Below are 27,332 nucleotides of genomic sequence, written 5' to 3' on the forward strand. Positions count from 1 at the left end.
TCTATCAATTTCTTGCTCCATAAGTAATGTTTAATTCAATTTCATACATTACAAGAACTAAGTCATTGTTTTTTTGTTTTTTCACTTACAGATACCAACTGATGTGCAACTACAAATGCTGCGGAGAGAATAATGTTGAAGTTTCACCGTTTGGCTTATGTTGTGTTTTGTGTTTGTTTTTCCTTCCTCAAATGTGTGCTCTGATCCGTAACGAAGCAATGTCGTGGGGATCAGAGACAAAGATTGATGTGATTGAATAAAATGGGAAAATGTTTTCTGCTTGTGGAAAGCCAGAGGTTTCTGATTTTCAGATAATAAAATAGCATCGATCTATCAAGTTATCAACAACACACGAGCATATATGCTTATTCCTCTAATATATGAGTATAGGTGCAAAAAATCGAGGGGCATCGATTGCTTAGACATTTATTAAGAAATTACATCTAAATTGTTATAAAACACTGAAATTAAAAGAGAGAATTGACGCAAAATGGGTCTAGACAAGTGCGCCGGCTATAGTGATTTCACTACGCCAAAAAAATAATAATGTAACATCTAGTTCATAACATAATGTTCTTAGCCCCTTAAAAAAATATTAATAATGTCCTTAGCCAAAGTAAATAAATTCAATATTCGGATTGGAAAAATAAAAAAAATTTGTAAATCTACCAGCTTAATCTACAATGTGATGCAAACAACCAAGTAACCAACATACGAGTCACAAGTTTTTGGTAAATAAACTAAACTCCATAAACTTTCTGATAACTATACTTAACACTCTCCATCTTTCTAAAATTACACTAATTTCTATTTTCCAAAAAAACCTTTGAACTAACTATGTTATCTCCAAATAAAAAAATAATTTATTCAACGTTTCTTCTTTAGGAAAACGTCCAATGATCCAGGAAAACGTTCAAATTGGGTCATAAGAATGGAGACCTCGATATTTATTAGCATGGTTGACAATCTTTTGTGTAACTTATACCTTTTTACCAAAAGAAGGAAAAAAAAAAGGGGGGGGAGAACTTGGTTATTCCCCGATAATTGTAAAACTACCCAATAAAAGCCAGTGAGTGAACTACAAAACAATAAAGAATAACAAGAAATATAACTTCTTTTTTATTGTTTACAATTGAAAGACTTATAGAATACAAAAGGGGATTTAAATAAGTGATAGGCTAGGTAAAGAATAATAACAAATATAACTTCTTTTTTAATTGTTTACAATTGAAAGGTTGGCACAACCCAATATGGAGGTTTCTTGGTCATCTTCATAAGAGCCTTAATATTTGGGGCGTTAAGGCTGTGAAAAGCGCTGACTTTTAACATCATACACACTAAAATCATGATGCAAACAGCCTATGAAATAACCATAATAACGATCATGATCATGGTTGAAGTAAATGCAATTCAGCCGATATCCTAAAAAATTTAAAGCCAAGACAGATATTGAAAAGTTATCACCCAAAAAAAGAGCGACATCACCCAAGGTTTCTTTCTCAACCCACTCATGCTTATCAAAATCCAATTCGTATATTCTAACTTTTTTCGTCACACGATCCTCATCTCCAAAAGCAAGAAACCTTCGAACCATCCATAATTCTTTATCATTTAAAACCACAAGATATACCTTCTCCAAATCATGTCGCATGCCCTCTGCAACCAGTTGCTTGGATTGAGTAATAATATCAAAAGAAAAAAGTTGACCCCCTACTTTAACAGCATAAAACTTCTCTTTAACATGAACAACATCTTCAATCATATCCAAGCTTTGACCAATGTATTCCAACCTTGGATCAACGTAAGTCCATGTTGTGTCTTTATTGAGTCTAATGAAAGCTAATTTACATGATCCCTCATAAATGACAACAACAACACAGTTGTTGGCATCCAATATTGGATCGGCTGATATTGTAGCCTTGATGACAAATTCGGCAATTGTTCCTTCATTATTAACCATTCTTTTGCATAACCACAAAATCGCATCTTCGGCAATTTAAATTCCAAATCAAGAACATTACCAAACATGACGTTGTACAAATTCCATGTATCTTTTTTGGGCATATGAATCAAAATCATTGGAGAATGATGCCTTTTAATATCTTTTGCTACACAATACCATGGCATACAAACACGACTAAACTGAATATAGTCTGATTGTAACACTAATCTCAAAATTGAATCCAAAAGTTCCTCAGGCAAATTTGCCCAATATGAGAAGATTTATAAATATAAAAAAAAAATCAATTAGAGAGGCTATAGTTACGTAAAATACATATATAAATTACAGATACAAAATTAATAAGGAGTTTTTATGCACTGAACAAACCAAATAAAAACTATTGAATGCATACTTTTTTTTGGTCAATAACTGGAATTCATTAAACGAGAATGCAAATAAACACGCCAAAAAGGTATTCAACATAAGAGGACTACCTATAACAACCCACACTCCAACAATTTAAAACCCAAAATTGTAGATCCCATCCCTTTTGTCAGAAACTAAAATCAAACAATTTATTAGCAATTGAATGATCATTCTCGTATACTCTGTTTTTCATTAGAAGAACCTATAAGCGTGACAATCCAATAATTGAAAGCTTCATCCACAGGCTGCAGGCAATTTCAAAATTAGCAACATTATGAACAATCATCAAACCTCCGAAAACTGCAGCTCATGGCTTCCGGAACCGAAACTTCTAGAAGATCTCGAAGTCTGCAGCATCGAGAGCGATGTTGTGAGGAACAAGGTCAGAGAAGAACTTGGAGAGAGCGGTTTCGATCGGTAACTGTTAAGCTTGAGGATGTGTATTGAAATAAGATAAACAAATGATAAATGTTAAGCTTGAGGAGTTTGCTTATGGGGTTTGGCTCTGTTAGTGATTAGTTGAACTTTTTCACCTTTATTTATATGGGTAGAGGTTCGAAACTCTTATATACCCAATGAATATTTGTATAAATTCAATTACTTATACTAAAAAAAAATTTACATTCTCTGAATTTTTAAATTAATTATCTTATGGATTTTTAAGCGCACTAACGCACAACACATGTAAAGATAAACTATTAATGAGGCAGGGCATATGAACTTTACAATGGGTCTGCCCCACTAAAGCGTGGTCTTTTTGTTTTTGTTAGCTTCATTAAGGCATGTTCTTAAATAAAAAAACTTGCAAGTTCACATTCGACTCGACTATTGATTTATTTATTTATCAAAGACTCAATAATTCTCTCTCTGTTCTTGTACCCAAAAAAAAAAGCTCCTTCTTTGTTCCTCAGGAACAGAAAGAAGCAGCTTCATGACTACAAGCTGAGCTCAAATCTCACCGAATTGCTTAGTTCGTCTTAAAATTCGAAATTGGAATCGGAGAATTAGGGCTACTGCTTCAAGCTTCAGGCTGAAAGTGGACTTCGGGTAAGTAGATTTGGTACTGACCTTGAGCTACATCTCTAAGAGCAATTTGGACTTTGAATTTCTAAACCCTTAGTCTCTTACAGATGTGATATCGGGGCGGCGTGGATTGGGCATTGGACATTTGGATGGGCCACTATCAAAATCTGAGCTTGTTGCTCCTTCGACATGTAAATGCTATTTCTGTGAACTGAAGGCAATTGGGTGTGGTCAGTTGAAGTTCACCAGAAAGCACTATTGTACAAGGTAATATTTCAATTTATCCAATGTAGTTTTACTCTCATGAAGTCCCCTGTTTTAAAGAAATTTACCGACTTTCTCCATGCATTATCCGGAGAACAACATATGAATACTTTCTGAAGTATAATTATCCAAGTGGAGAAATGGGGAAATAATTTGAACCAATTTGATACTTCTGGAGGCAGCTCAATTTTTCATGGTCAAAGTTTACATTTTTGTATCTGCTTGATTTGCTTGTCTTACAAACAAAATTATGGAGTAAGGCTAAAGCCATACCAGAAGCAATATATCATTGTGAAAATGGACCAATCCATTCCATATTTAGTTGTCAGGAAAGAAAGAGGTTAATCAACTATTTTGCCAGTTTCTGTTGGACATAGAGTAAATTAATATTTCTCTTCTTTTTACTTTTATTTTTTTTGTTTTTGCATTTGCAATGTTCAATGTTTAATCCATGTAACAATGCAGGCCCATGGAAAGGGAGGATGATGATTTTGGTAGTCTTCATGAGGATAGCATGGATGTCGGACTTCAAGCAACAAATAGGTTGGACTTGAATGTAGAGCAGGACTCCCGCAGCCCAAAAGTTGTCTATGTCAACGGCACTCAGTCTAATCCTCCCTCCATAGGTGCAGACAGTAAAGATTCAGTCTTAGAAGTTGGTACAGAGTTTGAGTCTGATGAACATGCCTACAAATCTTACAATAAATATGCCAGGTTGGTGGGTTTTAATGTTAGGAAAGACTGGGTAAATAGGAGTAAGGTACATGGTCAGGTGGTATCTAGGAAGTTCACTTGTTCTAAAGAGGGGTATCGGCGGAAGGACAAAAGAGATGTTAATGTAAAGAAACATCGAAAGGAAACAAGAACTGGTTGCTTGGCTCATATGATCATCACCCGTCAACCTGATGGTAAATATCGGGTTACACAATTTGAAGAACAACACAATCATGGCAATGTAAATTCAAGTATTGCTCAAGCATTGCCAGAACAACACAATCATGACAATGTAAATCTAAGTATTGCTCAAGCATTGCCAGAACAAAGAGAATGCACTGTTCCTGAAGCTGCTGATGCTGACTCGGTAAAAGAGTTAGGATCATTGTCAAAATCGGCACTAGACTCGATGAATAGAGGGTTTAGGGTAAGGGAATCTGTTGATAGTTTTGCCTTAGATTTTGAAAATTATCTTCAATCTGAAAGGACTCGAGATATGAAGGAAGGAGAGGTGGGACGTTTGCTGCATTACTTTCAAAGGCAGCACTTTGAAAACCCATCGTTCTTTTACGCAATACAGGTTGATACTGATGATAAAGTGAGTAACATACTTTGGGCTGATGATAATATGGTATCAGATTATGACCATTTTGGGGATGTGGTTTGTCTAGACACGGTTTGCAGAGCAGACAAGAATTGCCTGCCATTTGTACAGTTTGTAGGAGTAAATAATCATAAACAGGTAGTTATCTTTTCTGCTGCACTGTTGTATGATGACACTGTTCAATCTTATAAGTGGCTATTTCAAACTTTTGTGGAGTCGATGTCCGGGAAGAAACCAAAGGCCATTCTTACCGATCAAGATGCAGCAATTGTTGAGGCAATCAATTCAGTTTTACCTGAAACAGACCATCGGATATGCACATGGCAAATGTGCCAGAATGCTCTCAAGCACCTTAACCACATAGTAAAAGATACCGAATCTTTTGCCAATGATTTCAAGAGCTGTATATATGACGAAAAAGATGAAGATGGGTTTGTGTATGCTTGGGGGAATATGCTGGATAATTATGGTCTTCAGCAGAATGACTGGTTAAAATGGATGTTTAGGGAACGAGAGAAATGGGCTGTGGTATATGGCAGGAATACTTTTTTTGTTGACAGAAAAGGCTCACATCTGGTTGAAAGTTTGTTTCATGATTTGAGAAATTACCTATACTCTGACCTAGATGTGCTTGATTTTGTTAAGTATTTCGAAAGGTTGGTAGATGAGCAACGTTACAAAGAAATAGAAGCCAATGATGAAATGAACCGCTGCATGCCAAGACTAATGGGGAATGTGATTTTACTAAAGCATGCAAGTGATGTTTACACTCCAAGGGCATTTGAAGTGTTCCAGCGAGGATATGAGAAGTGTTTGAATATTGTTGTTAACCAATGCAGTGAGAATGGGCCATTGTTCGAGTACAAAACCAACATATTTGGTAAAAGTAGAGAACACACCGTTACATTCAACTCTTCTGATGACGCAGTTATTTGCAGCTGCAAGAAATTTGACTCTGTTGGGTTTCTATGTAGCCATGCTCTTAAAGTACTTGATCACATGAATATAAAGGTTGTCCCCTCCAAATATATCTTGAAGAGATGGACAAAAAATGCAAGGTTAGGGAGTGCAAGAGAGAATGATGTGTCCTCCATCAGGGATAACCCAAAGCTTGTTGTGGCAAGCCGTTACAAAAATATGTGCGGCCGAATTATTATGTTATCAGCCAAGGCTTCTGCATCTGAGGAAGCATTTCAATTTGCTGTTGGACAACTTGATGAAGTGATGGAAGGTGTGGAGAAAATCTTGACATTAAAACCTCAGGATGCTCAAGCTTTCACCTCAAGTAGCACCGCAAATGCTTCTGATAGTGAACGTGCAGTGGTTTTTCCAGATGGAAATGCAATTGAAGATCAGGATGACAGTGTAGTAAAAGGAGCAAAGGAAAAAGAGACGGCTGTTTTTGACAAAGGTCAATTAACAAATGTGAATGGTGAATTCTCTAGTACAAAAAGAATTCAGAATGTAGATACATCCCTACAAAACACTGATTCCTGCATTTCGAGTCCGTCTTTGTATGTTTCACCTGAAGGGACAACAGCAAATCCCATTATGCAGGTGAGTCCCGGCTTGCATTTTATTGCAATTATGGCATGGTAAAGATGCCATGACATGCAACTGTCGTGTTTGGTGTGCTTTGCTCTGATATTAAATATGTAAAGTTTTGATCCTTTCTGTTCTTTTCTTTGTGGCCGGTTTTGATCGTTCCATGTTCATAACACAGGGTTTATACAATTTTGAAGCGAATCAGGTGGTCCAGTGTATGTACCAACAAGATAATCTGGTGCTGGAAGAGCATTCCAATCCTAACATGTATCAACCACTCAACTTCTTTTCTAACCAACACGATTCACCTGGCCATTCTCAACTACTACAGGTAGATCTTGTACACACTCAATTGCTCATCTTATTCTGAGCTATTGTTGTATGTGAGTTGTATACTCATTGACATGCAGGAACCTCTGATCAATGGCACATACCAAGAGCCCGTATCAAGCACCCCTGAATTGAGGCAGGTAATTAGAAGTAAAAGTCAAAGACTTGAATAAATTGATTCGTAAGTTTGTTGTTTAAATCATAACAAGTATATGGATGGTAATTATTTTGCTTCATGGTTTCCTGTAGGCAATGGATCTCGATGTCCAACATCCACATTCATCTTCATTCTTGCTTTTGGATCGTGGATAGAGGGCTTCTGACAGTCCATTTCTTGTGCTCAAGTAAAGGTGAACGACCATTGAAAGTCTCTCTCTCTCTCTCTCTCTCTCTCTCTCTCTCTCTCTCTCTTAAAGAATGTATGTTAAATGTATACTGTACAGTCCCAAAAGCCTGTTGTTTTTTCATTTGAAATGCAATACTGGAGTGTGAAGAGGCACTCTTGAAGTCATATAAAAATGCATTTGATATCTGCACCACCTGGTCAACTCCCATTTTTACAACACAAAATGAAGTTTATAACTTGAACTTGATATACAGAAAACACAAGTTGTATATATGAACTTGGCAGGGCTTCAATGGAGGCAACCTTTGGTCCTTTAAGGAGAAGCTTGAAAAGCATCCATATGCCCCGGGACATCAAAAGTCAAGACAGCCTTGCTCCATATTGTAACAAATGGAAGAGAACCACAACCACAGCAGGTTGCTGCACTTGATCTATTGATCCAGGATAAACCGAACATTGTCAATTGTTAACCACAGTAAATTCTACAATTACAATTATAGCTGTGACCACCCCCCCGAACAAGGAATATGGGAAAGCATTTCAATGCGCGGGTCCTACTCGTCAAGCACACAACTGTGCGACAAAGCTCATCTTTGTCTCTTTAAAATTAAAAATTCCCCAAACTTAAACTCACTCGCTACATAATAAATCTTACTTTCATCTCTATCACTCACTCACTTGTCACCACAACAAACACACACTCGCTGGCACTGCCTGCCTAGTGCCTTCTCTCTCTCTCTCTCTCTCTCTCTCTCCCCCAGAGTCCCCAACTTTGTTTTCTGTCTGTTTCTTCTACTTAGAACGGCCCATTCCCCAGCAATGAGACATGGGCTTTTTCCGGCGACTCTTCGGCCCTAAAAGACCCAAAAACACCACTTCGCCGACGGCCAACCACAACAAGGAAAATAGGACTACTTCTGCCTCTAACAAACAAAAGCTCACCACCGAATCCACATCATCAGCTGCTCAAGAATGGGTAGGATTGGACGCCAACAAGCACGCCATAGCTGTAGCCGCTGCTACGGCTGCTGTAGCTGAGGCCGCTCTCGCCGCGGCTCATGCGGCGGCCGAGGTCGTTCGCCTCACTAATGGAGCTGGACCCGGCACTTCCGAGCACGTTAGCTTACCCGTGGCGGCGTCGGCTACCTTCAGCCGCCATCTGGCAGCCGTAAAGATACAGTCTGCTTTCCGGAGATACCTGGTTAGCGGTTTGTTTTGAATTTTTTACCGTTTCTGCCCCTGGATTTCAGCTGAAATTACGTTTCGTGATGCTTTGTTAATTGGTTCGGAAGTACAAAAAAGTTTCGAACTTTAACGAATGATTATGTTTGGTTTCACTTTTTATTTTAAAATTTTGAATTTCTTTCCCTATAAAATTCTGTTTGCTCGCAAATTACAAGGAAGGGGAAATTTAAATTAATTTGGGATTTCAAATTCTACCTTCCTCTTCTTCTCTTTCTCTATCGAAAAAGTTTCTCGGGAAACAAACACGGGCTTAAAAGAAAGGCTGTATTTGAAGCTTCATAAAAAAGTACTGTTCATAAACATAGTTTTTCACAAAATAAAACAAGGAATTAAAAATAAAAATTAGAAGACCGCCGACACTGGTACCAGTTGATGTGTCAACTCGCTGAGTCAGTGTCAGCGTCTGGGAGAAGTGATTCTCTGTGTTATCAACAGCATGTTTACTGTACTTTGACAACCAGTGGTTTCGTACGTGTAATCCGTACTCGACGACTTCTGGAGGCTTCTTCCTTCGTACATAGAGGTTATTTTCGTATTTTCGTACCCATAGACTCGAATTTGTATGATGACGTGGGTGCAACTCATTTGGTAGAAACTTGACTTCTGTGTCTCTGACTACAAGCAAGCACAACCCACTGGTTTCCAGCTTGGCTGTTGGGGCCTGTTGCCTCACTTGGTGATATGATTGGGTTCTACTAGCAAGAAAACTGATCCTGCTATCCTACTTTCTTTCTTTGCTTTCCCTTTTTCACTTCCAAGTTCAAATTCAAATTAGTGCAGCTTGTTTTGTGGTTGGTTGTCTATATTCTATAATGAGTAGTTGTTCTGTTTGAGCTGTGATTGTCATTGGCAGTCTTTGATTAATTAAATAACTGGATGAAATGGCAATTGGGATGCTGTTCAATTAATTTTTGACTTTATTTTATATACTTGTTCTTTCTTTTATTTGTTTATTCAGTAGGGATGCCTGTGTGAGTGAGATCATGATTTCATCCACAAGAGTTTCCCTTTTCTAAAAGTTTTGTGCCAGTCTGTTCCCTCTAATTTTAAATTCCTGGGCTCTGGTTGCATTTCACAGGAAATATTGTCGTAGTTAAGAAAACTGTAATTGTTATGCACACTTGTTTCATCCATTTGGTTTGTACTGAATTATGTTGGTTAGTATTCTGAGACTTTGATGACCTGATTCTCTGAACTTCGGCGAACTATGACAGGCAAGGAGGGCCTTAAGGGCACTTAAAGCACTCGTGAAGCTTCAAGCTTTGGTGAGAGGCCACATAGTGAGAAAACAATCGGCAGACATGCTCAGGCGTATGCAGACACTGGTCCGAGTACAAGCCCGAGCACGTGCAAGTCGAACACTCATGTCAGACTCACCACATTCTAGCAGAAAATCCTCCCTATCTCACCACCCTGTAAGCAGACCTTTCCTTTTAGATCAAGCTTACTAGTTTCCATTTTCTAGTCAAATACGAGGGGTAAAAACACACTTTGTGCCAGGTTGGATTTGTATGCCATACTCTTAGTATTAATAATTCTCAACTTTTTACCTGGTTAGCTAAATTTTCTCGGGACAAATTTGTTTTACTATTTTATTTTGTTGAGTCCAACTTTGCTTACTTTTACATAATTGGTATTCATTTTCTATGATGTCTACTTGCAGCTCCCAGAAAGTCCTGACAAAATTGGATACCAACCCCGTGCTTGTAGCAGCAAATTTGATGGACCCTCAATACTGAAGGTATTTACTTCAATGGCTGTGTAGAATTTGATTAACCCCTCCTACTGCATATGATGCTTTACTTGTGGATGATATTCTGTAGCAAGTTTGAAACTGGGTCACAAATTTTTTTAATGGAAGCTAGAGAATGTTACTGTCAAAATTTGATCCCAAGACATTGTTGAACCTGTTTTCTGGAATACTGATCTTTATTTTATTCATAAAAACCAATTGATATTAATCAAATTCCTCTGTTCCATCAAACTCAGAGATGCGGTTCAAATTCAAATGTAAGGGATGTCGTAAATCTAGACAGAAGACGGCTGGCGTCAGGTTGGTTAGACCGGTGGATGGAAGAAAGTGCGCGGAACAACCGCCGAGATGCTTCACTGAGATATGAGCAAGCAGATGACGTAAGGGGTGACAAGATACTTGAAGTAGATACTTGGAAGCCTCACTTGGGCTCCCAACGTAGACCCCAAACCTTTCAAACAGCACATCATGTTCTGACTTCAAATCGTTACAACCCAACCTTCATGACATTTGACTCTCCATCAAAACATTCGATGAAGGAACCGAACCCGATTCCAAACCAAGCTTCTATGGACGTCTTATCACTGAGCTCTCTGAAATATGCTATAGCAACAGATGAAGCAGCTTTTAGGACTGCTGAGAACAGCCCACAAGCATTTTCTGCCTCCTCTAGACCTGGAAGTAGTGGTAGAAGAGGTCATCACTTCACGCCAGCAAGGAGTGAATGCTCGTGGGGTTTCATTAATGGGTATGCAGGTTACCCCAACTACATGGCTAACACGGAATCATCCCGAGCTAAGGTCAGGTCACAGAGTGCCCCAAGGCAAAGGCTTGAGTTTGAGAAATATGGTTTGACCAAAAAGTCTGTTCAGGAGTTTTGGGATGCAGGAACTTGTTCAGATACTAGTTTTGCTCAAGATTCCGACTGCCGGAATAAATCAGTGTTTAGCTCTAGCCGCTTGAACAGACTTGGGAGTGCCAGTCCACGGTGATGTTCCATGTTCTATGTATTTATTTCTGTGTATGGCAGGCGATGTTTTGAGTTTTAATTACTTGACCCTGAATCCTTGATGTACAAAGCTGTTCTTAGGAAAACAAAGTTTGGCACCATGGGTGTCAAAAGATGAACATAGTTTCAAAAGTGTGAGGGTTCAAACTCAGTAAAAATGTAATTTCGATTGTGCTTTGTTTACGTATCAAACTTTGGTTCTAGTATTCTTTGTACATTTTTTTACGAGTCGCTAGAGTTTGCAATTGCAATCACATCCCACCAAGTCATTTTCAACGACATTCTTTTTCCAAATCTCATTCACGGGATAAGATCTTTTCACTTAATTGGCGGTGGCTTTTGTGGATTTGGACAAAACCAGGAGAAGGCACTCTTGATACATACATTTACCACCAAAATCAAATCAACTGCAAACTGCATGCATTGGATCCCAACCATGGGTCATTATTGAAACTGGTTGTGAAATTGATTTTCGATTATGTAGCAAAGCCTCTCTTTTTGGGTCATCATGTACCCAATTTTGGCTGCTAGCACTTTTACATGGCAAGCAAAAGCATTAAAACTTTTTTGATGCAGTAATCAAATCTTTATAGGGCAACTTTAAATGACCTAAAGTAGGATGGCTATAATCATTTCAGTTGGCAATCATGTTACCATATTTGAATTATTAACTATTTTACCTTAAAGCAACAGTTTAACTAGCTATCTATCGTCTAACATCATAATTCCATAATTTGTACAATCAGATCTTCAATTATTCAGATTTTCTTCAACCCAAAACTCGAACCTCCCTTCCTCTGCCCTGCAGCTGAACACATGAGATTGTTTATTTCGTCTTCCATTTCGCTAATTTTCCGGAACTTACTCATATTAAAGTTGCATACCCAAACTCATAGGATTCTGCACCATCACAAACCAAAACCATAAACATTGGTCGGAAAAAGACAATGAGGCTGTAATGAGGGGTTATAGTGAGGGGATCCTTAACAACCATTCCATCAACAAATTTCTCAACATTGGACGGTTGGATTGAACCCCTCAACATAACCTCATCGTTGTATAAGCTCCAAAAAATAATAATAATAATAAAATAAAGACCAAAGAAACTTACAAATTGCAATCAGTGTTAGGATCGATGTTGAAGCCCAAAGAAACTTGACAAAAGTCAGGCAAAGTAGCAATCGCATAAGCATTTGGGTTGTATGTGGAAATGAGGCCCAATAAGCATCTACACGCAAATCTCCGATTCTCAATTGTGTCAGCAATAACCTTGAGATTGGCCATGGCATTGCAACATGGAGACCCTGGGAAGGGGTCTGGTGAGCCATACGTGATGAAGGTGTAGCAAGTGGAGACCAGTGCCGTCACGGCAGAGCATTCTATCGTGCTAGACACCAATATCGCCGTTGATAACAACGCCATTATTGTTACTCCGATCATCAACTTCCGGCTTCCCATTTCGCAAAATTACATCAACTTACACCTTACTAGTTGTAACTTCTTCTGGTTTACGCAAGAGCAACACTTATTTTTTATAGTGATGTTATAGTTGGGTTTGGTGTAAAATAAATAACGTGTGGTGTTCTTCATGAAGGTTGAATGACCCATACAACTTTTGACCCCAAAAAAAAAAAAATTGAAGTCAGACAACTAAACTGAGCCCGTATCTAGTCTAGTTAGAAGAAATAAGGCCTGCTGCTTGTATGGGCCCAGACCTAGTTTTTATTGTTTGTATAAATTGCTACTGTCAACTTGGTTTCGTGGTGTAGTTGGTTATCACGTCAGTCTAACACACTGAAGGTCTCCGGTTCGAACCCGGGCGAAGCCATTCGTTTTAATTATTTTTGGCACTTTACATAAATTTCTTTTTCCCTATTTCGTATTGGGTTTACAAGCAAGATAACGATTTAGTACAGAACTCAACATTGACAGACATACCAATCGAATGAAGAATGATTGCAATTACATATAGCAACATATCAAACATGCAAAAATTTGAGCATTCCAAAACCCACCAACAATAATACAGCAATTGCCTTTACAATAACAGGTAGAGCAAACCAGTTTCTAAAACAACTAAACATTAACATAGTAGAAAAGGAACATATCCCTTTTTTCTTTTTTCTTTTTTCTTTTTTCTTTTTTGAAGTGTCTGCTTTGAGTGTTAATTTTCTTCACAATGCCATCTAGATGAAGGGACACAGCTGAGGTAGTGACACCAATGACAATGGTCATTCCCATTCTCCCCGTGGAAGAGCATCACCAATGCAGCTGTAAACCTGCATATGATCAAAATAACAAGCTCTTAAAATAACTGCAACCAGTTTGATTTGAATAGAAACAAACAACCACTCAGAACGATTAGGGTAAATAACTCACCCAACAATCAGCAGAACAAGAGAAAGAAGCCATAGCATATATTGGTAAGCCTTGTATTTGGACTTGACATTGACACGAGCAGGAAGATTTGGTTGCTCCAACCACCCAAACCGAGGACGGGGCATCAAGACAAAGCCGATGAGGAAACCAGTAAGAAACCCACCAATGTGGGCAAAATTATCAACATGTGGCAAAATTCCAATGCCAAGGTTAATTGCAATAATGACCAAAAGGGTGAGGAGGGCTGCAACCTATGGAGGCAATCAAATAAAGAGTGAATTAGTAAACATTATTTATTCAATACTGGGGGCAGTATCTTCTTGCTGCTAAGATTGAAATGTATAGCCTCACAACAGATAGCAAACAGCAGCAAATATTTAATCTGGTTCTACCATAATGGTTTTTCTTTTCTTGAAAGCACTGCTTACCTTGTTGGTATAAATAGTCCAATTGGTAATTAGTTCTGAAAGCATTGCTCCAAGAAGCCCAAAAAGAGCACCAGAGGCACCAACAGAGATGTTCTTTCGAATGAAAAGGGACGAAAGTATGCTCCCTCCAAATCCAGACAACAAGTATATAATTCCAACTCGCACTGCCAATTGTAACAACTCTTGAGTCTACTTGGATATAATGAGATTCTCTCTCCCAAATAGACATTTAAAACTAAGATTATGTGTGATGCTTAGTAACCAAAATCAAATAATAATTGATAAGATCAGATTGTACACACAAAAGGTACAAGAAAATATATTCATAGTCAAAGTAATACACTGAGCTCCGGCATCATTTAGAAACAAAAAGAGAAACATACCAAAACCAAATTGCTGTTCTATACGAATTCCAATGAACACCAGGCTCAGCATGTTAGCAACCAGGTGGATTACGCCAGCATGCAACCAAATACAAGTGAAAAGCCTCCATCCCTGATGCTTATGCTCAACTTTGTCCCAATCTAAAGCTCCCATCTTCTCTAATCTTCAAAATCATGAAAAGGTTATGCATTGTTCAAATTGCAAAGGTTTTGAAGGAGGAGGAGGAAAAAAAACACAAACAGTAAGAGAAAGGGCAATCTGTCATAATAAGGTGGGTCAATGAAAAAGACACACTTTCAGCGTAGTTTAAGTAACTGGTGCAAAAACATTTAAACATATTACAAGAATAAGAAAGCCCGAGACTTTGGATGTTTGAAAGCTTTTCCGTTAGCTTGCACAAGCACTATGTTTAGTATCCAGTGGCTATTCTTTTGAGGCAAAAAAGCTTTCAGCTCATACAGTTTGCTAGAACTTGTTACGACCCTTCAAGGATTGTACTTGTTTTCTTAGGGGATTCTCAGCATTGATACTAACTATCTCAAGATGCAATCTGCCTAACAGAACCCACCAAACAAAAACGACCTAAGAGCTTCCTCTTCTTATATGCAGAGTAACCGGAATTCGTAGTGTCTCAGAAACTCAATCTAAATCATAATTATCAGGATATGCAATGAAACACAAGCTCTAGCTATAAAGGAACTAAATTTGCACTAATCTAATACCATTAATATATCCTTGTTATCAAAATTAGACATTCAATAGATCCTAGTGGCAGTAACTACAATTCAACTCATTTTCTAAGTGAAACAAAGAAGTAAGAATTTGAAGGCTGAAAAATCTGTAAAGTAGCAATAAAGTAATCAAATCACAAGTGCCCAGAAAACTTAACCACCAACATATATCAAGTGCTTCAAAAGGAGCAACACCGAGATTTTAAGCACCAAAACAGAAACACCAACAAAACAAAAAACCGAAAATTGGGAAATGGGTATGAGAGAAGACCAAAGATTTTTCAATTACGTGGAAGAAGAAGGGCCGAAGAGAGGGTTCTCCTTCAAAGGTTGAAACGAGAACCTCCCAAGAAACCTTGCCTCACACTTGCCCTCAATCCGAGAATTGTGCTTTGGACAATTGTTCACAAACATGACCACAAGGAACACACCAACGTTAGCCACAACAACCATGGGTACCAACCAAGAAGTCCATTGGGTCTCTGAGTCCTCTATCACATAAGAAGAAGACGAGTAGCTCGGCCTTGCTCTGTCTTTCACTCCTCTGTTTTCCACATCTTCAACTTCACCAGACATTTTGTTCCTTCTTTGTTTTGTATGTTTATGGTGCTCTCTCTCTCTCTCTCTCTCTCTCTCTCTCTCTCTCTGTGGCGGAATTGGGCTTGTGGCAGAGCAGAGCCTGTGCAATTGTTCAGATGGAGTTGGTGGAAAGGTTTAATGGAATGGAGAGTGGCACAAAGAAAGTGAGTTCGGCATTTTCAGGTTTCTAACTGCCACAGTCCCTATCATGGTGTTACATAAGTTAAGTCTTAGTTTTGAACCAATGGGTCTCTTCCACGTCAACAGACGCGTGCCATGTCACGTGGGTTCTATCTGGCCAATTGGCAAGGGTGGTGTCGTGGGTTGGAATGATTGGGTAACGTGGTTTTTGGAGTGTGAGCAATGAACCACTGGACTGTTGCTAAATATGCGCAGATTCTCTGTTTTCCGTTGTTTTCCACCAAGTCACTAACTAGAAGTTGCCGTTTAGTTTTTTTTTTTTGGGTAAAGAAACGGACACTCTGCCTTTTAAATGTGATCGGTTGCTTGCTTCAACGCGTTTTTAACTTTATAAAACATGGAATGAAAGGAAAGGAAGGGAATCAACCAAATAAAACCAAATAATAAAGCTGGATTTCAATTCCTGGGGTCCAAGCAAAAGCTTTAGGAAGTTCAAACTTCAAAGAATAATATTTGCAAAAAGACTCAATTATTTTATTGACTTTTTTGCTCAACCCCAAATCCAAATGAGACCATGATCAAGGCTCATTTCGAAAGTGAGCAGGATTCATACCATAAAAGAAGGAGAGATATATGAAGAAAGAGATAATGCAACGGGGTAGAGAAGTTTTTCTCATAAAAGAGAGCTGGAAAAAGAAGAAGTTGAGTTCCATACGTCTTTCAACTGAACATCATCTTTGATTTTCCCTTGGCACCTAATGTACTAAAGCAAAACCTGTAATCCTATTTGATTTTTGTTTTTTGTTTCATTATTATTCGTACCATATAAATTCTCTTGCTTGTAAAATGGTCTCATCAAACCATTACCTAATTCTAAAGTTGTTAACTTTATTCCCTACCTCTGTACACATGAAACATAGAGAGTGGTACATGATTCTTCTTTTCATTTAGTGACAACTAATAGTTAACTATTACAAATTATGGTAGAGATTGGAAATGACAAAGAAGTGGTGAAGCTTGTAGAAGGACAAAGAGGCATCGAAAGAAAGAAAGAAAGAACAGGATGGATTGGCTTCTTCATAATAAGATACGTACGTGTGGAAGGTGAGACAGGCAAATCAATCATAATCTTTGTCAGAATGCATGAGTAAAGTTTGTTGGTTGGTCTAAGTGTCAGACAATCGAGTTGAGGTTCTCCTGTGTTGCTTATACCCTACTACTTACCATCATGACAGTTTGTTCACTTTGTATGGCTCACCTCTGTTTCCTTTCTTTCTTCATCATTCTTCTAAAGACCTTTTGTTTCTGTCTGTCCGTTTCTTCTAAAAGGGTTCAGAAACAAGAAACCTAAAGCTGAGGAAGCTAGAAGATTAATCATTCACAAATTGGTTTTCCTTTTTACCCATTGTAATCATTGTGAAGTAGATTTTACTTTTAATCTTTTCAATCAGTTTATGATCAACAAATCCTAAAGCAGAAAAGAAAGACCTCACTCGCAATCATGTGTTAGTATCTTACATTACATGCACTCATAATATGCACGTTTGTGACTCGTGGGGTGGGGAGGTAAAAGTAACACACAATACTAAATTTGTCACTCCTCCTTTTATTTATGTATCGAGCTGCAAAAGTAATCAGAATTTCATGAAAGAAGAAAAGACAGACAATTATCAACATCAACCCAGTCACAAAAAAGAAAAAGAATCTCATCTCATAGATGATGTGTTCAGCGCTTGCCCTTTAGCCCCACCCCTACCAGCCTTGGGGCCCTTGGGTGGCAAGTTGACTCTTTTCTTCTGTGACTTGCTTGGCCATTACCTCTGCCTTGTTTTCATCCTTAGTTTTCTTAATCTTCTCCTTAATTTCACTGCACAATGCAAAGAACATACAGAAGAGCAGCATCTCGAACCTCAGGTTTCTCATTTCTATCTCTTCTTAACAGTTTGTGCAGCAATGTCCTTGTCCTATTAATGCTGATGTTCATTATCTACATCTTAAAATGATGCATCAGCACCAGAATGACGATCAATACCGAAATATCCAACAAATATTAATCAGAAATTGGAACAACCCACATATTAAAAATTATTATGTTCTTGGAAAATCAATACACTCGACTCGACAGAGCCAACTAACCAACCAAAGTAATCAATAAAACAACACATGCAACGTAGATTGGAATCTACCCACCATCATGAATTCACAGAACGAACACATCATTATGATCAGCTACGTGCGCATTCATCATATAACCATGAAAACCCACCTGCAAATTTCACTCTGTTTTAAATAATAACAGGACAGAGTTTATACATAAAAATAAATAAATTTTTATTTAAACAGACAGGGCAGAGTACCATCTACCATGGCATGGCGGCAGTTTGTCACTCTGTTTCTGAGAAATACCCCAAATGGTAAGTAAATAAAATTATCGTTTCATATATAGCGGAGGGTTTTGACTTTTGACTTTTGATTTTTCACTTTTGACTTTTGACTCAATAACAAAACAGAATATATCGCGGAGGGTGGGCCATACTTGGACAGAAGAGGCCCACGTAAGCTAAGAACTTTATGGGCCCACGAACTCTTATTTTTTGTCAAAGCTGCAACGTCTGACAGACGGTGCCAACTTTGAAACAGTGGGCTGGGCTTAAGGTTGCAAATAACAAAATGTCAAGGAAAATAGTTTTTAGTTAGAACTAGTTGATAATAATTATTCTTAGTTTTTCAGATTATTAAAATGGAGTTTTAGATTTATTATTAAAATGGATAAGAATATAAGGGTATATTCGATATTTCCTATACAGATCCTCGCAAAAGGTCTTGCAAGATTATGGATAGAAATGGATTCAATTTATCTAATCTTAATGAAGAAGCAAACTGATTGAGTGACCAAATATGGTAATTTGTATACGACATTTTCTGTTTAATTTCCTTCCAAATAGGGAAAAGTATATTAAATTACCAAGCATGGTATTATGGGTGTTTCATTGATTTGTTCAATGAATTATGTAAGCCGGTCTTTCAAGTTTTTAACATGACAATTTAAATCCAATTATGCTCCAATGCTGTATTTCTAAACTAATTAATTTTTTATAAGAAGACTAATCTTTGGGTGTATAACCAAGAGAACAAAAATGCGATACCTTCGCTGCACATTTGTTTTGAGAGCAGCATCATAATACACTTTTTTTTTTGTAGGACCTTTCTTATTGAGATAGACGATAATATAATAAATTCACACACACTACACGAATGTTAAGACTCTCCAAACCACTGTCATTTACCATAATACACTTTACATTCGACGTTACAATCAATAATAACATTGCCTTAAAATAGGAGACAAATCTTGTTCTTACATTAAATCATAATAACGATTATTTGAATACGAAATTATATAATGAGAGGAACATGATTCCGTTCATTAAAACCATGAATCAAATAGATAGATTCAGGTCTTATTTCCAAAGCTTAAATGTGTTGGATTTAAATCTTATTAACTTGATATATATTTCAGCCAAGGCCATAGATTCACATTCAGCTGCAAATTAACTGAAACACAGGAGAAAAAGTTTCTATATTTCTTTACCAGTATAATTATGCAACAAAATTATTTAATTCAGAGCTTTAACCACAATAGTGATCAGCTCAATTATAAATAATTTATGACACCCATGAAATCAAATGTGCAAAAAGTAGAGACTAAGCACTAGAAGGCACATGCCATTATAACATTACTATAATGACAATTTAAACATAGCTAATATATTTCTGAACCAATTACCCTCAAGTCTCGATGACACATGAAACTTTAATATATATTTTGTATACTTTTTTTTTTTTGGGTACGTAATGAATTTGAAAGTGTAAATAATTTACAAAAATTCTAAATGGCTCTATAAATTGTAATAATATTTCACCAACTGTCATGCCACATAGAAGGTTATGTGCTTATTGTGGTAGATATAGACGTACTACAACTTTATGATGTTTTGAGTTGGGATCAGGTGTATTGTTCCCCTGTTGTAACTTTTTGTTTTATCAATAAAGTTTCCCTCGTTTCGTCGAGGTTCTCTCAAAAAAAAGACGTACTACAACTTTATACAATTTCCCAATGACAATGCACATGCCTCACATGTGCAATACGATAAGACTTAAAGTAGAAAATGAGAAAATGAAGTACACAAAATGAGCACGCGGAATTGATTGTAAGACAAAAAATGGAAACCGATTAAAAGGCAAAACAATAGTGATTTTATACCATCTTTAGGGAACGGTCTCTTAATAACATTACTAGTATTACTTTGTGTACATCCAATCTATATCTAGGAAAATAAGTAGGTCAATTATTGCGGATACGAAAAAAATTTATGTGTTTTACTACAAATTTTCTAATTCAGAATTTTGGTGTTTATTGATGAATTAATTGGAAAAAAAGCTAATAGAAATGTTAGACAAGTTCAAAATTAATTAATTAATTAGTAGTAAAAGTATTTTGTGTGTGTCTTTTTTTATTTAAATATTGTTCTTAAAAATACCCAAATACAAAATAGAGGGAATTGGACATGAGTGGATATTGTAATTTTTGAAAGATGAAGGGTATATTGTGAAATAACAAGAATACTAGGGGGAGCCATATCCAGTAATAAAAGGAGCGATGTCATACATAGAGGCTATAGAGCAACCAAAGTACCAAACCCTGCAGTATAGGTGGGCCGCGGGCGTAGTAGATTTAAGGAATCCGAAACACTTTCCTTCTAAGTGACCATATTACCCTTCGAAAAGGCACCACCTCATTGGTCCAAAATACAGTCAATGCACCGACAGTGATGATGTGTACACACGGAATTAAAACTCCATTGAGACAAGTACACAAAATGAGAACACCCGCACGCGCGTGAAAGTAGATTTGGGCGGATTTCACGAACCTAGTGGGTCCCGCCCCACGCCCTTTCCTTTATTTGTCTCTCCTTCTCTATATATAATATGCGTTTATTATGGCTTTCTCTGATTTTCTTCTCGTAATATGAAAGAAAGAAAGAGAGTGGATGAGAAGTAGAATTGGTTTGCATGAAGGAGGAGGAAGGCGGCATTTTACCATTTGGGTCTGAAAATTGATTCAATCAAGGCATAACTTAGAGAGAGGTTTGCGCCAAGAAAAAGACAGAGAAAAATTATTAACAAAAAAAGCTTCATTGACTCTTTGAATTTCCTCTCTGAGAGAGTCATTGTAAGTCAGCTGCAAAACCTTCCTCAAGTCCCTTTGTTTATTATCATTTATTGTTTTTTTAATTTATATTTAATAGATTAACAGTACAAAGTTTTACTTGTCAACAAAGATATATCTTTTGTCTGTCTTTTTATCTTCCACAGATCCCGTAAGAGAGAGAGGGAGAGAGAGAGAGAGAGGGGTTCTGAAAATCTTATTAACTTTGGTTGGCTTGGCTGTGTGACATAGACAGAGGCTGCTTCCTTGGCCCTCACTGTCAAAATTAAAAGGTAACCTTTTCCCCGTACTTGGGTTGGTTTGCATGCCATTGCCATCTATCTATCTGTAACATTAGAGAGAGAGAAAGAGAGAGAGAGAGAGAGAGAGAGAGAGAGAGAGAGAGAGAGAGAGAGAGAGGTCTATTGAGTCTTTTTGTTTGGATTTGGTATTATGTATTCTAAAAGTCATGAGTGGAATAGTGTGAATATGAGATAAGCTTTTTCCCTTCACCTTTTTGTGTTTGTCTGTTTTCCCTCTGCCATATTTTTCTGAGACTCCTTTTGCGTACTTTTCTATCTTTTCTTTTCCTTTCAAATATTGGGTCTTGTTAAATCCTGCCAAACAATTAGTCAAGCACATCAGAAAGGGATGGAGATTTAGGGTTTTCGTAACCACTCACTGTATGTACGGATTTGGTTATGTGGTTTTATAATATTCAGAGATTTGTTATCATAGTTTTATCAGAGAAAGAGATAGGAGGGAGGGGGTTGTGTGAACTGTGAAGGGGGTTGTGTGAACTGTGGATCATTAAAAAGGGACTTTTCTTGTCTTCTTGTTCTTTTTCTTCATTTATCTGAAACATATTTTCTAGAGAGATAAAGAGTTTTCTAGAGAGAGAGGGCCTTGAGTCATGCATGGGCGTTGACAAAGAAACAGCTTTTTCTTCTGTTTCTACTTAGAATGCATTCCCACTTTCTCAGTCTTTAGCTCAATCTGGCAATCGCTGGGTAAGGTCAAACATTTAGAATAAAATAAAAAACAAGTCATAAACATACCCTTGTGAAAGTGAGAGTGACTCTATCTTTCTATAAAAACCTGCAGAGACACAGAGTCAAATAGTCAAAAAAATCAGAGAGAAAGGAAGGAAGAGAAAAAGAGAGTCTAAACTCTAGAGGGGTTTCAAATTTCAATCTTGCCATTGTTTTTCCTCATTTCTTTTGATGAGTTTTGGAGGTTTGATCAGCGGTGGTAGTGGTAATAGTGGAGGTGGGCGTGCAAGAGTTGTGGCTGATATTGCTCCACATACCCCCTACATGCCCAGTGGTGCCATTGCTCAACCACACTTTCTCACTTCCCCTGTTCCCAATTCAATGCGGAGTTCCTCTTCCCTCTCTCTTTCAATAGTATGCCTCTTTCCCTTGATGAGCTTTTCCCCTGATTCATGGCTTAAAACTTAAATCCTCACTCGTTGTTGTTTTTTTTTTCTTCTAAAATATCTATTGATGATCTTTTAATTTGAATCCATGTTGTTGTTGTTGTTGTTGTTTTTGTTGTTATTGATCTTCCTCTTGATATGTGTTTGTGCAGAAGAACATGGATGGTCACAGTGAACTGGGCCTGATTGCTGAGAATTTTGATCCTGGGATTATTGGGAGGATGAGGGATGATGAGTATGAGAGCAGGTCAGGGAGTGATAATTTTGAAGGCGCATCAGGTGATGATCAAGACGCCGGGGACGAGCAACGCCCCAGGAAAAAGAAGTATCATAGGCATACCCCAAGCCAAATCCAAGAACTTGAAAAGTGTGATCAATTTCTCAATTATATCTCAGCTATTTTACTGTTCTATTTGAGATTGGGGAACTTGGTAACATGGGGTTTGTTTTTCTCTTCTTGTTGTGGTGCAGTTTCTTCAAAGAATGTCCTCATCCTGATGAAAAGCAGAGGCTTGAACTGAGCCGGAGACTTAGCTTAGAAACAAAGCAAGTGAAGTTTTGGTTTCAAAACAGGAGGACCCAGATGAAGGTCAGTGTCACATTACTTCTCTCCTTTTGTTCATTCAGTGTTTGTGAGATTTGGTTTTTAATTATGTGATGAATGGAAATGTAAATTCGAAATTTTTGAATCAGACACAACTGGAACGCCATGAGAATATAATTCTTAGGCAAGAGAATGACAAGCTCCGTGCTGAGAATGGTGTGATGAAGGATTCTATGGCAAACCCAGTTTGCAATAGTTGTGGTGGGCCTGCCATTCCTGGTCAAATATCATTTGAGGAACACCATCTTAGGATTGAGAATGCTCGACTGAAAGATGAACTAAACCGGATATGCACTTTGGCAAACAAGTTCTTGGGCAGGTCAATCTCGTCCTTGGCCAGTCCCATCTCTCTTCCAAATTCAACCTCCGGTTTGGAACTTGGGGTAGGAAGAAATGGGATTGGTGGTTTGAGTGCTGGAGGCAGTGGGTTGCCAATGGGACTTAATTTAGGAGATGGAGTTTCGAGCTCTTCGCCAATGATGCCTCTAATTAAGAGTTCTACAGGCATGCTGGGCAATGAAGTGCCATATGAAAGATCTATGTACATAGATCTTGCAATGGCAGCTATGGATGAATTGGTTAAGATGGCTCAGGCAGATAGCCCCTTGTGGATCAAAACTTCAGATGGTGGAACAGAAATATTGAACCATGAGGAGTACCGGGCATTTTCTTGTATTGGTACGAAACCCAGCAACTTTGTAACTGAAGGCACAAGGGACACTTGTATGGTGATAATAAACAGCTTGGCTCTTGTAGAGACATTGATGGATGCGGTATGCCATCCTACTCTTTTAACAATTGTATCAGGATTCTATTACTCTATCTTAGTTTTTGCCTGTGTTTCATTCTATCTATTTTAATGTGTCATGTTGTTAACATTTGATCCTGAGTGATTATAGATTAAGATGATATATCTAGTCGCTTGATTGATAGAATAATGCTTGAAGCTATGTATTTGGAACTTAATAATTTGTTTTTCCTTGAGCAGAATCGATGGGCAGAAATGTTTTCTTGTTTGGTTGCTAGAGCCTCCGTCATTGATATGATATCCAGTGGCATGGGTGGGACAAGAAATGGTGCTCTTCAAGTGGTGTGTCTCTTTGCTTCTGTCTTTTTTTTTGTCTTATCCACCTTTCCTCTTCCGCTCCTGCTGCAAATTTGGAACTCATGAGGATCTTATTTTGTAGATGCATGCTGAGCTTCAAGTGCTCTCCCCGTTGGTCCCTGTCCGCCCGCTGAAGTTCCTCCGTTTCTGCAAGCAACATCAAGAGGGTGTTTGGGCTGTGGTCGATGTTTCCATTGACATCAATCAAGAAGGTTCCAGTACAAATGCATTTTTGAACTGCCGGAGGTTTCCTTCTGGATGTATTGTGCAAGATATGCCTAATAATTGCTCCAAGGTTATAGCTGATTCTTTACTGCTTGTGTTTTATCTTCCATGCAATGTTATGCTTCTTTATGATTGTTGAGTTAGCCTTGTTGGTGCAGTTTTCATTCGACCTTATTAATGAGGTTGTTGAGCTGAATAATTTGAGTTTGTTGAGAACACAACAAGGTATAAGCAGTTATATTCCCAGACCTAGCCTTAGCCTGACTTGTGCTTCCAAAGAATTTACTTTCTTATTATCACCCAACAAAATTGCTTTCTGGTCGATGGGATTGCTCCTATTGTAATGTAGTAGGACTTCACCTAGAAATATGTACGCTTTATTGTTATTTTACTGAAGAAGATGCTTCCTCATTTTGCTTATTATATAATCTTCAAATTTCGAAGCCAGGGTTTCTCATTTCTCATTGTCTGTATTTAATTAGTTTACTGTTGCTCTTAAGAGATGAGAAAATCAAGGATAGTCACAGTTTAATATTAGCGTAAACCATCGTATCTGTTTCTGCATCTAAAATATAAGATTATTCATAATCTTTATGTGCAGGTGAAAGTAAAACCCTTGGAAATTTCAATCTCTATTGCATAAACTATGTATTTGATGCTTCTATTCCTATCTCTCCTTCTTTATTAATGTTTTCTTTATTGCCAACGAGACTGAATGACCTGGATCCAGTCTTTATATTGTTGTATACTGAATTCCATATAATGTGATTTTCTGCACACTATTTTATTATATTGTTAGTTTCTCCACAAGCCTGAATTTTATTATATTGTTAGTTTCTCCACAAGCCTGAATTTTGACTTTTCACTCTTTATCTTTTCCACAAACTTGTTTGGTGCACTCTTAGTTTATGATTGTCTTCAGTCCATGTCAACTCATGTCTAGGTTATATTCTCTCTCTCTCTCTCTCTCTCCCCCCCCCATACACATGGCATTCTTTTTTGGCGTTTGATAAATTGTTTGTATGCAATGATTTTTGTTCTGAGTGAAAACTGAGAAGGGTCACTTTGGTAAATTCATAATGTAGGTCAGCAGGCTGCATGGCCTGAACGACCAATAAGGGAACAACTAAAACTTGGTTCTGGGCGTACCTTTTGCCTTGTCTTAGGAAATGTCTTCTTCTATATATGAAGTAAATTTCTGGACAAAAAAAGAGATACAAATTAAATTTTGGGTGTGAAAGGAACCATCAGGATATTGTCTACAAGGAGCTTTTAAGGGTTTTTTGTTGCATTTTTTTATTTGAAAGAGGTAACTAGTGGAACTCAATAGCAGTTCATGAGTTTGGAATAGATGCTATGTGGGTGCCGCCAATTAATGGATAGTACTTTGCAGGTGACTTGGATAGAACACTCTGAATACGATGAGAATACCGTGCACCACCTCTTCTGGCAATTACTACGTTCAGGTATGGGCTTCGGTGCACAGAGGTGGCTTGCCACTCTGCAAAGGCAATGTGAGTGCCTGGCATTCCTCATCTCCTCTACCAACTCAATTGAAGATCATACAGGTCAGTCTACTTGCCTTCTTTTACATTTTCTGACAAATATGTGAAGTTTTATGTTCTGACAAATACCTATATTCGACAGGGTTAGGTACCAATGGTAAAAAAAGCATGTTAAAGCTGGCACAACGTATGATCGATAACTTCTGTGCCGGGGTTTCTGCCTCATCTGTGCGCAAGTGGGACAAACTGTGCGTTAATAATGTTAGTGAAGATTTGAGGGTTATGGCCCGGAAGAGTGTGGATGACCCTGGTGAGCCTGCTGGGATCGTGTTGAGTGGCTCGACATCTGTTTGGCTACCAGTATCAAGGCATAGGCTGTTTGATTTTTTGCGAGATGAACAATTAAGGGATCAATGGGACGTTTTATCCAAAACTCATAAAATGCAACTCATGCTTCGCATTGCCAAGTCCCAAGGAGGTGGCAACTGTGTTTCTCTCCTTCGTGCCAATGTGAGTGGTTGCTAAGTCTCTACTCGTAATCCTCCCCCTGTGCACCTGTTGTTTCATTGTGTGTATGTTACTTTGCCAATTTCAGGTGATAGATGCCAATGAGAATACCATGCTGATGTTACAAGAGTCGTGGAGCGACGCTTCAGGCGCACTTGTAGTGTATGCACCGGTTGACCCGGCATCAATGAGTGCCGTGATGCGCGGTGGAGATTCTGCCTATGTTGCTCTCCTACCATCAGGGTTTGCAATCCTCCCTGGTGGTCCACCTGGCTATGGTATGGTCAAAACTGAAGGCAATGGCTGCGACGATGGTGGATGTTTTCTGACTGTTGGATTCCAAATTTTGGGGAGTAACTATCCTGCAGCCAAGCTCGATGTGCAGTCGATTAATACAGTTAACACCCTCGTCTCGCACACAATTGAGAAGATAAAATCGGCCCTTCAAGTACCATAATGTTAGTGCTTGACAACCATGCTTTTATTTTGTTACCTTCTTTTTGCTTTTGATGGTTTGGGAAAAGAAAAAGGGATATATGGGGAAACATAGAAGATTAGAATGGGATAGTAAGGAGCTCGAGATGAAACGTTTCGCACACAGGGGTTTCGAGTCAAGAACGAACCGCATGTGGAGAATTATTATGTGGTAAACTGCTTAATCTGGTCTGGTTTTGAAATAAAAACAAGAGTTGAAGAGTGGTGGTTCGGGTATTGACTCAGTGGACCTGCGGGGTAGGCTCAGCTCTGCCTTTTGTGTTTTGTTAAATTATCGATACCATACAGAGTTGTGACATTGAAAACAACCTTTTTGGCTAATGGTTTTATTTTGAACTTGGATGTTGAAATGGCTGGGTCTGTCTCTTTAATTTCCCTCGACTCCTTCTTTATGCTTTTTT

General features: G+C 38.0%; 6 protein-coding genes and 1 non-coding gene across 11 annotated transcripts; 4 read left to right on the plus strand and 3 right to left on the minus strand.

Annotated features, from left to right (window-relative positions):
• LOC18787390 (putative F-box protein At5g55150) lies at positions 1,298 to 2,327 on the minus strand. Its single transcript, XM_007221137.2, has one exon. It carries the CDS (start codon positions 1,958 to 1,960, stop codon positions 1,298 to 1,300), a length of 663 nt encoding a protein of 220 aa, XP_007221199.2. The 5' UTR covers positions 1,961 to 2,327.
• LOC18787734 (protein FAR1-RELATED SEQUENCE 5) lies at positions 3,202 to 10,721 on the plus strand. 4 transcript variants are annotated; one of them, XR_002270153.1, is made up of 9 exons: positions 3,202 to 3,415; positions 3,499 to 3,658; positions 4,121 to 6,530; positions 6,697 to 6,849; positions 6,929 to 6,984; positions 7,098 to 7,198; positions 9,654 to 9,854; positions 10,103 to 10,180; positions 10,429 to 10,721. XR_002270153.1 is itself a non-coding variant. In XM_007220899.2 (7 exons), the coding sequence occupies exons 3-6, from the start codon at positions 4,125 to 4,127 to the stop codon at positions 7,158 to 7,160; spliced, it is 2,682 nt and encodes an 893-aa protein (XP_007220961.2). In that variant the 5' UTR covers positions 3,202 to 3,415; positions 3,499 to 3,658; positions 4,121 to 4,124; the 3' UTR covers positions 7,161 to 7,198; positions 9,654 to 9,738. The 4 variants fall into 4 exon arrangements, 3 of the variants coding, with proteins under 3 accessions (XP_007220961.2, XP_020412603.1, XP_020412604.1); XM_007220899.2 differs by lacking the exons at positions 10,103 to 10,180; positions 10,429 to 10,721 and having other exon boundaries at positions 6,929 to 6,988; positions 9,654 to 9,738; XM_020557014.1 differs by lacking the exons at positions 9,654 to 9,854; positions 10,103 to 10,180; positions 10,429 to 10,721 and having other exon boundaries at positions 7,098 to 7,380.
• Positions 9,741 to 11,184, plus strand: LOC18787500. The gene is made up of 3 exons (XM_020557457.1): positions 9,741 to 9,854; positions 10,103 to 10,180; positions 10,429 to 11,184. Exons 1-3 carry the CDS (start codon positions 9,741 to 9,743, stop codon positions 11,182 to 11,184), a joined length of 948 nt encoding a protein of 315 aa, XP_020413046.1.
• On the minus strand, positions 12,309 to 12,623 carry LOC18785594 (putative non-specific lipid-transfer protein 14). The gene has a single exon (XM_007219386.2). It carries the CDS (start codon positions 12,621 to 12,623, stop codon positions 12,309 to 12,311), a length of 315 nt encoding a protein of 104 aa, XP_007219448.2.
• TRNAV-AAC lies at positions 12,956 to 13,029 on the plus strand. The gene has a single exon. It is a non-coding gene; the product is annotated as a tRNA-Val (tRNA).
• On the minus strand, positions 13,127 to 16,139 carry LOC18785997 (RHOMBOID-like protein 2). Its single transcript, XM_007218275.2, has 5 exons — positions 15,413 to 16,139; positions 14,392 to 14,555; positions 14,009 to 14,172; positions 13,581 to 13,831; positions 13,127 to 13,480 (listed from the first exon to the last, which is right to left on the minus strand). Exons 1-5 carry the CDS (start codon positions 15,697 to 15,699, stop codon positions 13,366 to 13,368), a joined length of 981 nt encoding a protein of 326 aa, XP_007218337.1. The 5' UTR covers positions 15,700 to 16,139; the 3' UTR covers positions 13,127 to 13,365.
• On the plus strand, positions 20,883 to 27,267 carry LOC18784933 (homeobox-leucine zipper protein ANTHOCYANINLESS 2). Of its 2 annotated transcripts, XM_020557992.1 has the most exons (10): positions 20,883 to 21,076; positions 21,220 to 21,345; positions 22,643 to 22,857; positions 22,962 to 23,079; positions 23,184 to 23,867; positions 24,083 to 24,184; positions 24,282 to 24,494; positions 25,818 to 25,992; positions 26,072 to 26,439; positions 26,525 to 27,267. In XM_020557992.1, exons 3-10 carry the CDS (start codon positions 22,649 to 22,651, stop codon positions 26,891 to 26,893), a joined length of 2,238 nt encoding a protein of 745 aa, XP_020413581.1. In that variant the 5' UTR covers positions 20,883 to 21,076; positions 21,220 to 21,345; positions 22,643 to 22,648; the 3' UTR covers positions 26,894 to 27,267. The 2 variants fall into 2 exon arrangements, with proteins under 2 accessions (XP_020413581.1, XP_007219555.2); XM_007219493.2 differs by lacking the exons at positions 20,883 to 21,076; positions 21,220 to 21,345 and adding an exon at positions 21,533 to 22,458.

This window comes from Prunus persica, chromosome G2 (genome assembly GCF_000346465.2).
Source record: "Prunus persica cultivar Lovell chromosome G2, Prunus_persica_NCBIv2, whole genome shotgun sequence".
NCBI classification, from domain to species: domain Eukaryota; kingdom Viridiplantae; phylum Streptophyta; class Magnoliopsida; order Rosales; family Rosaceae; genus Prunus; species Prunus persica.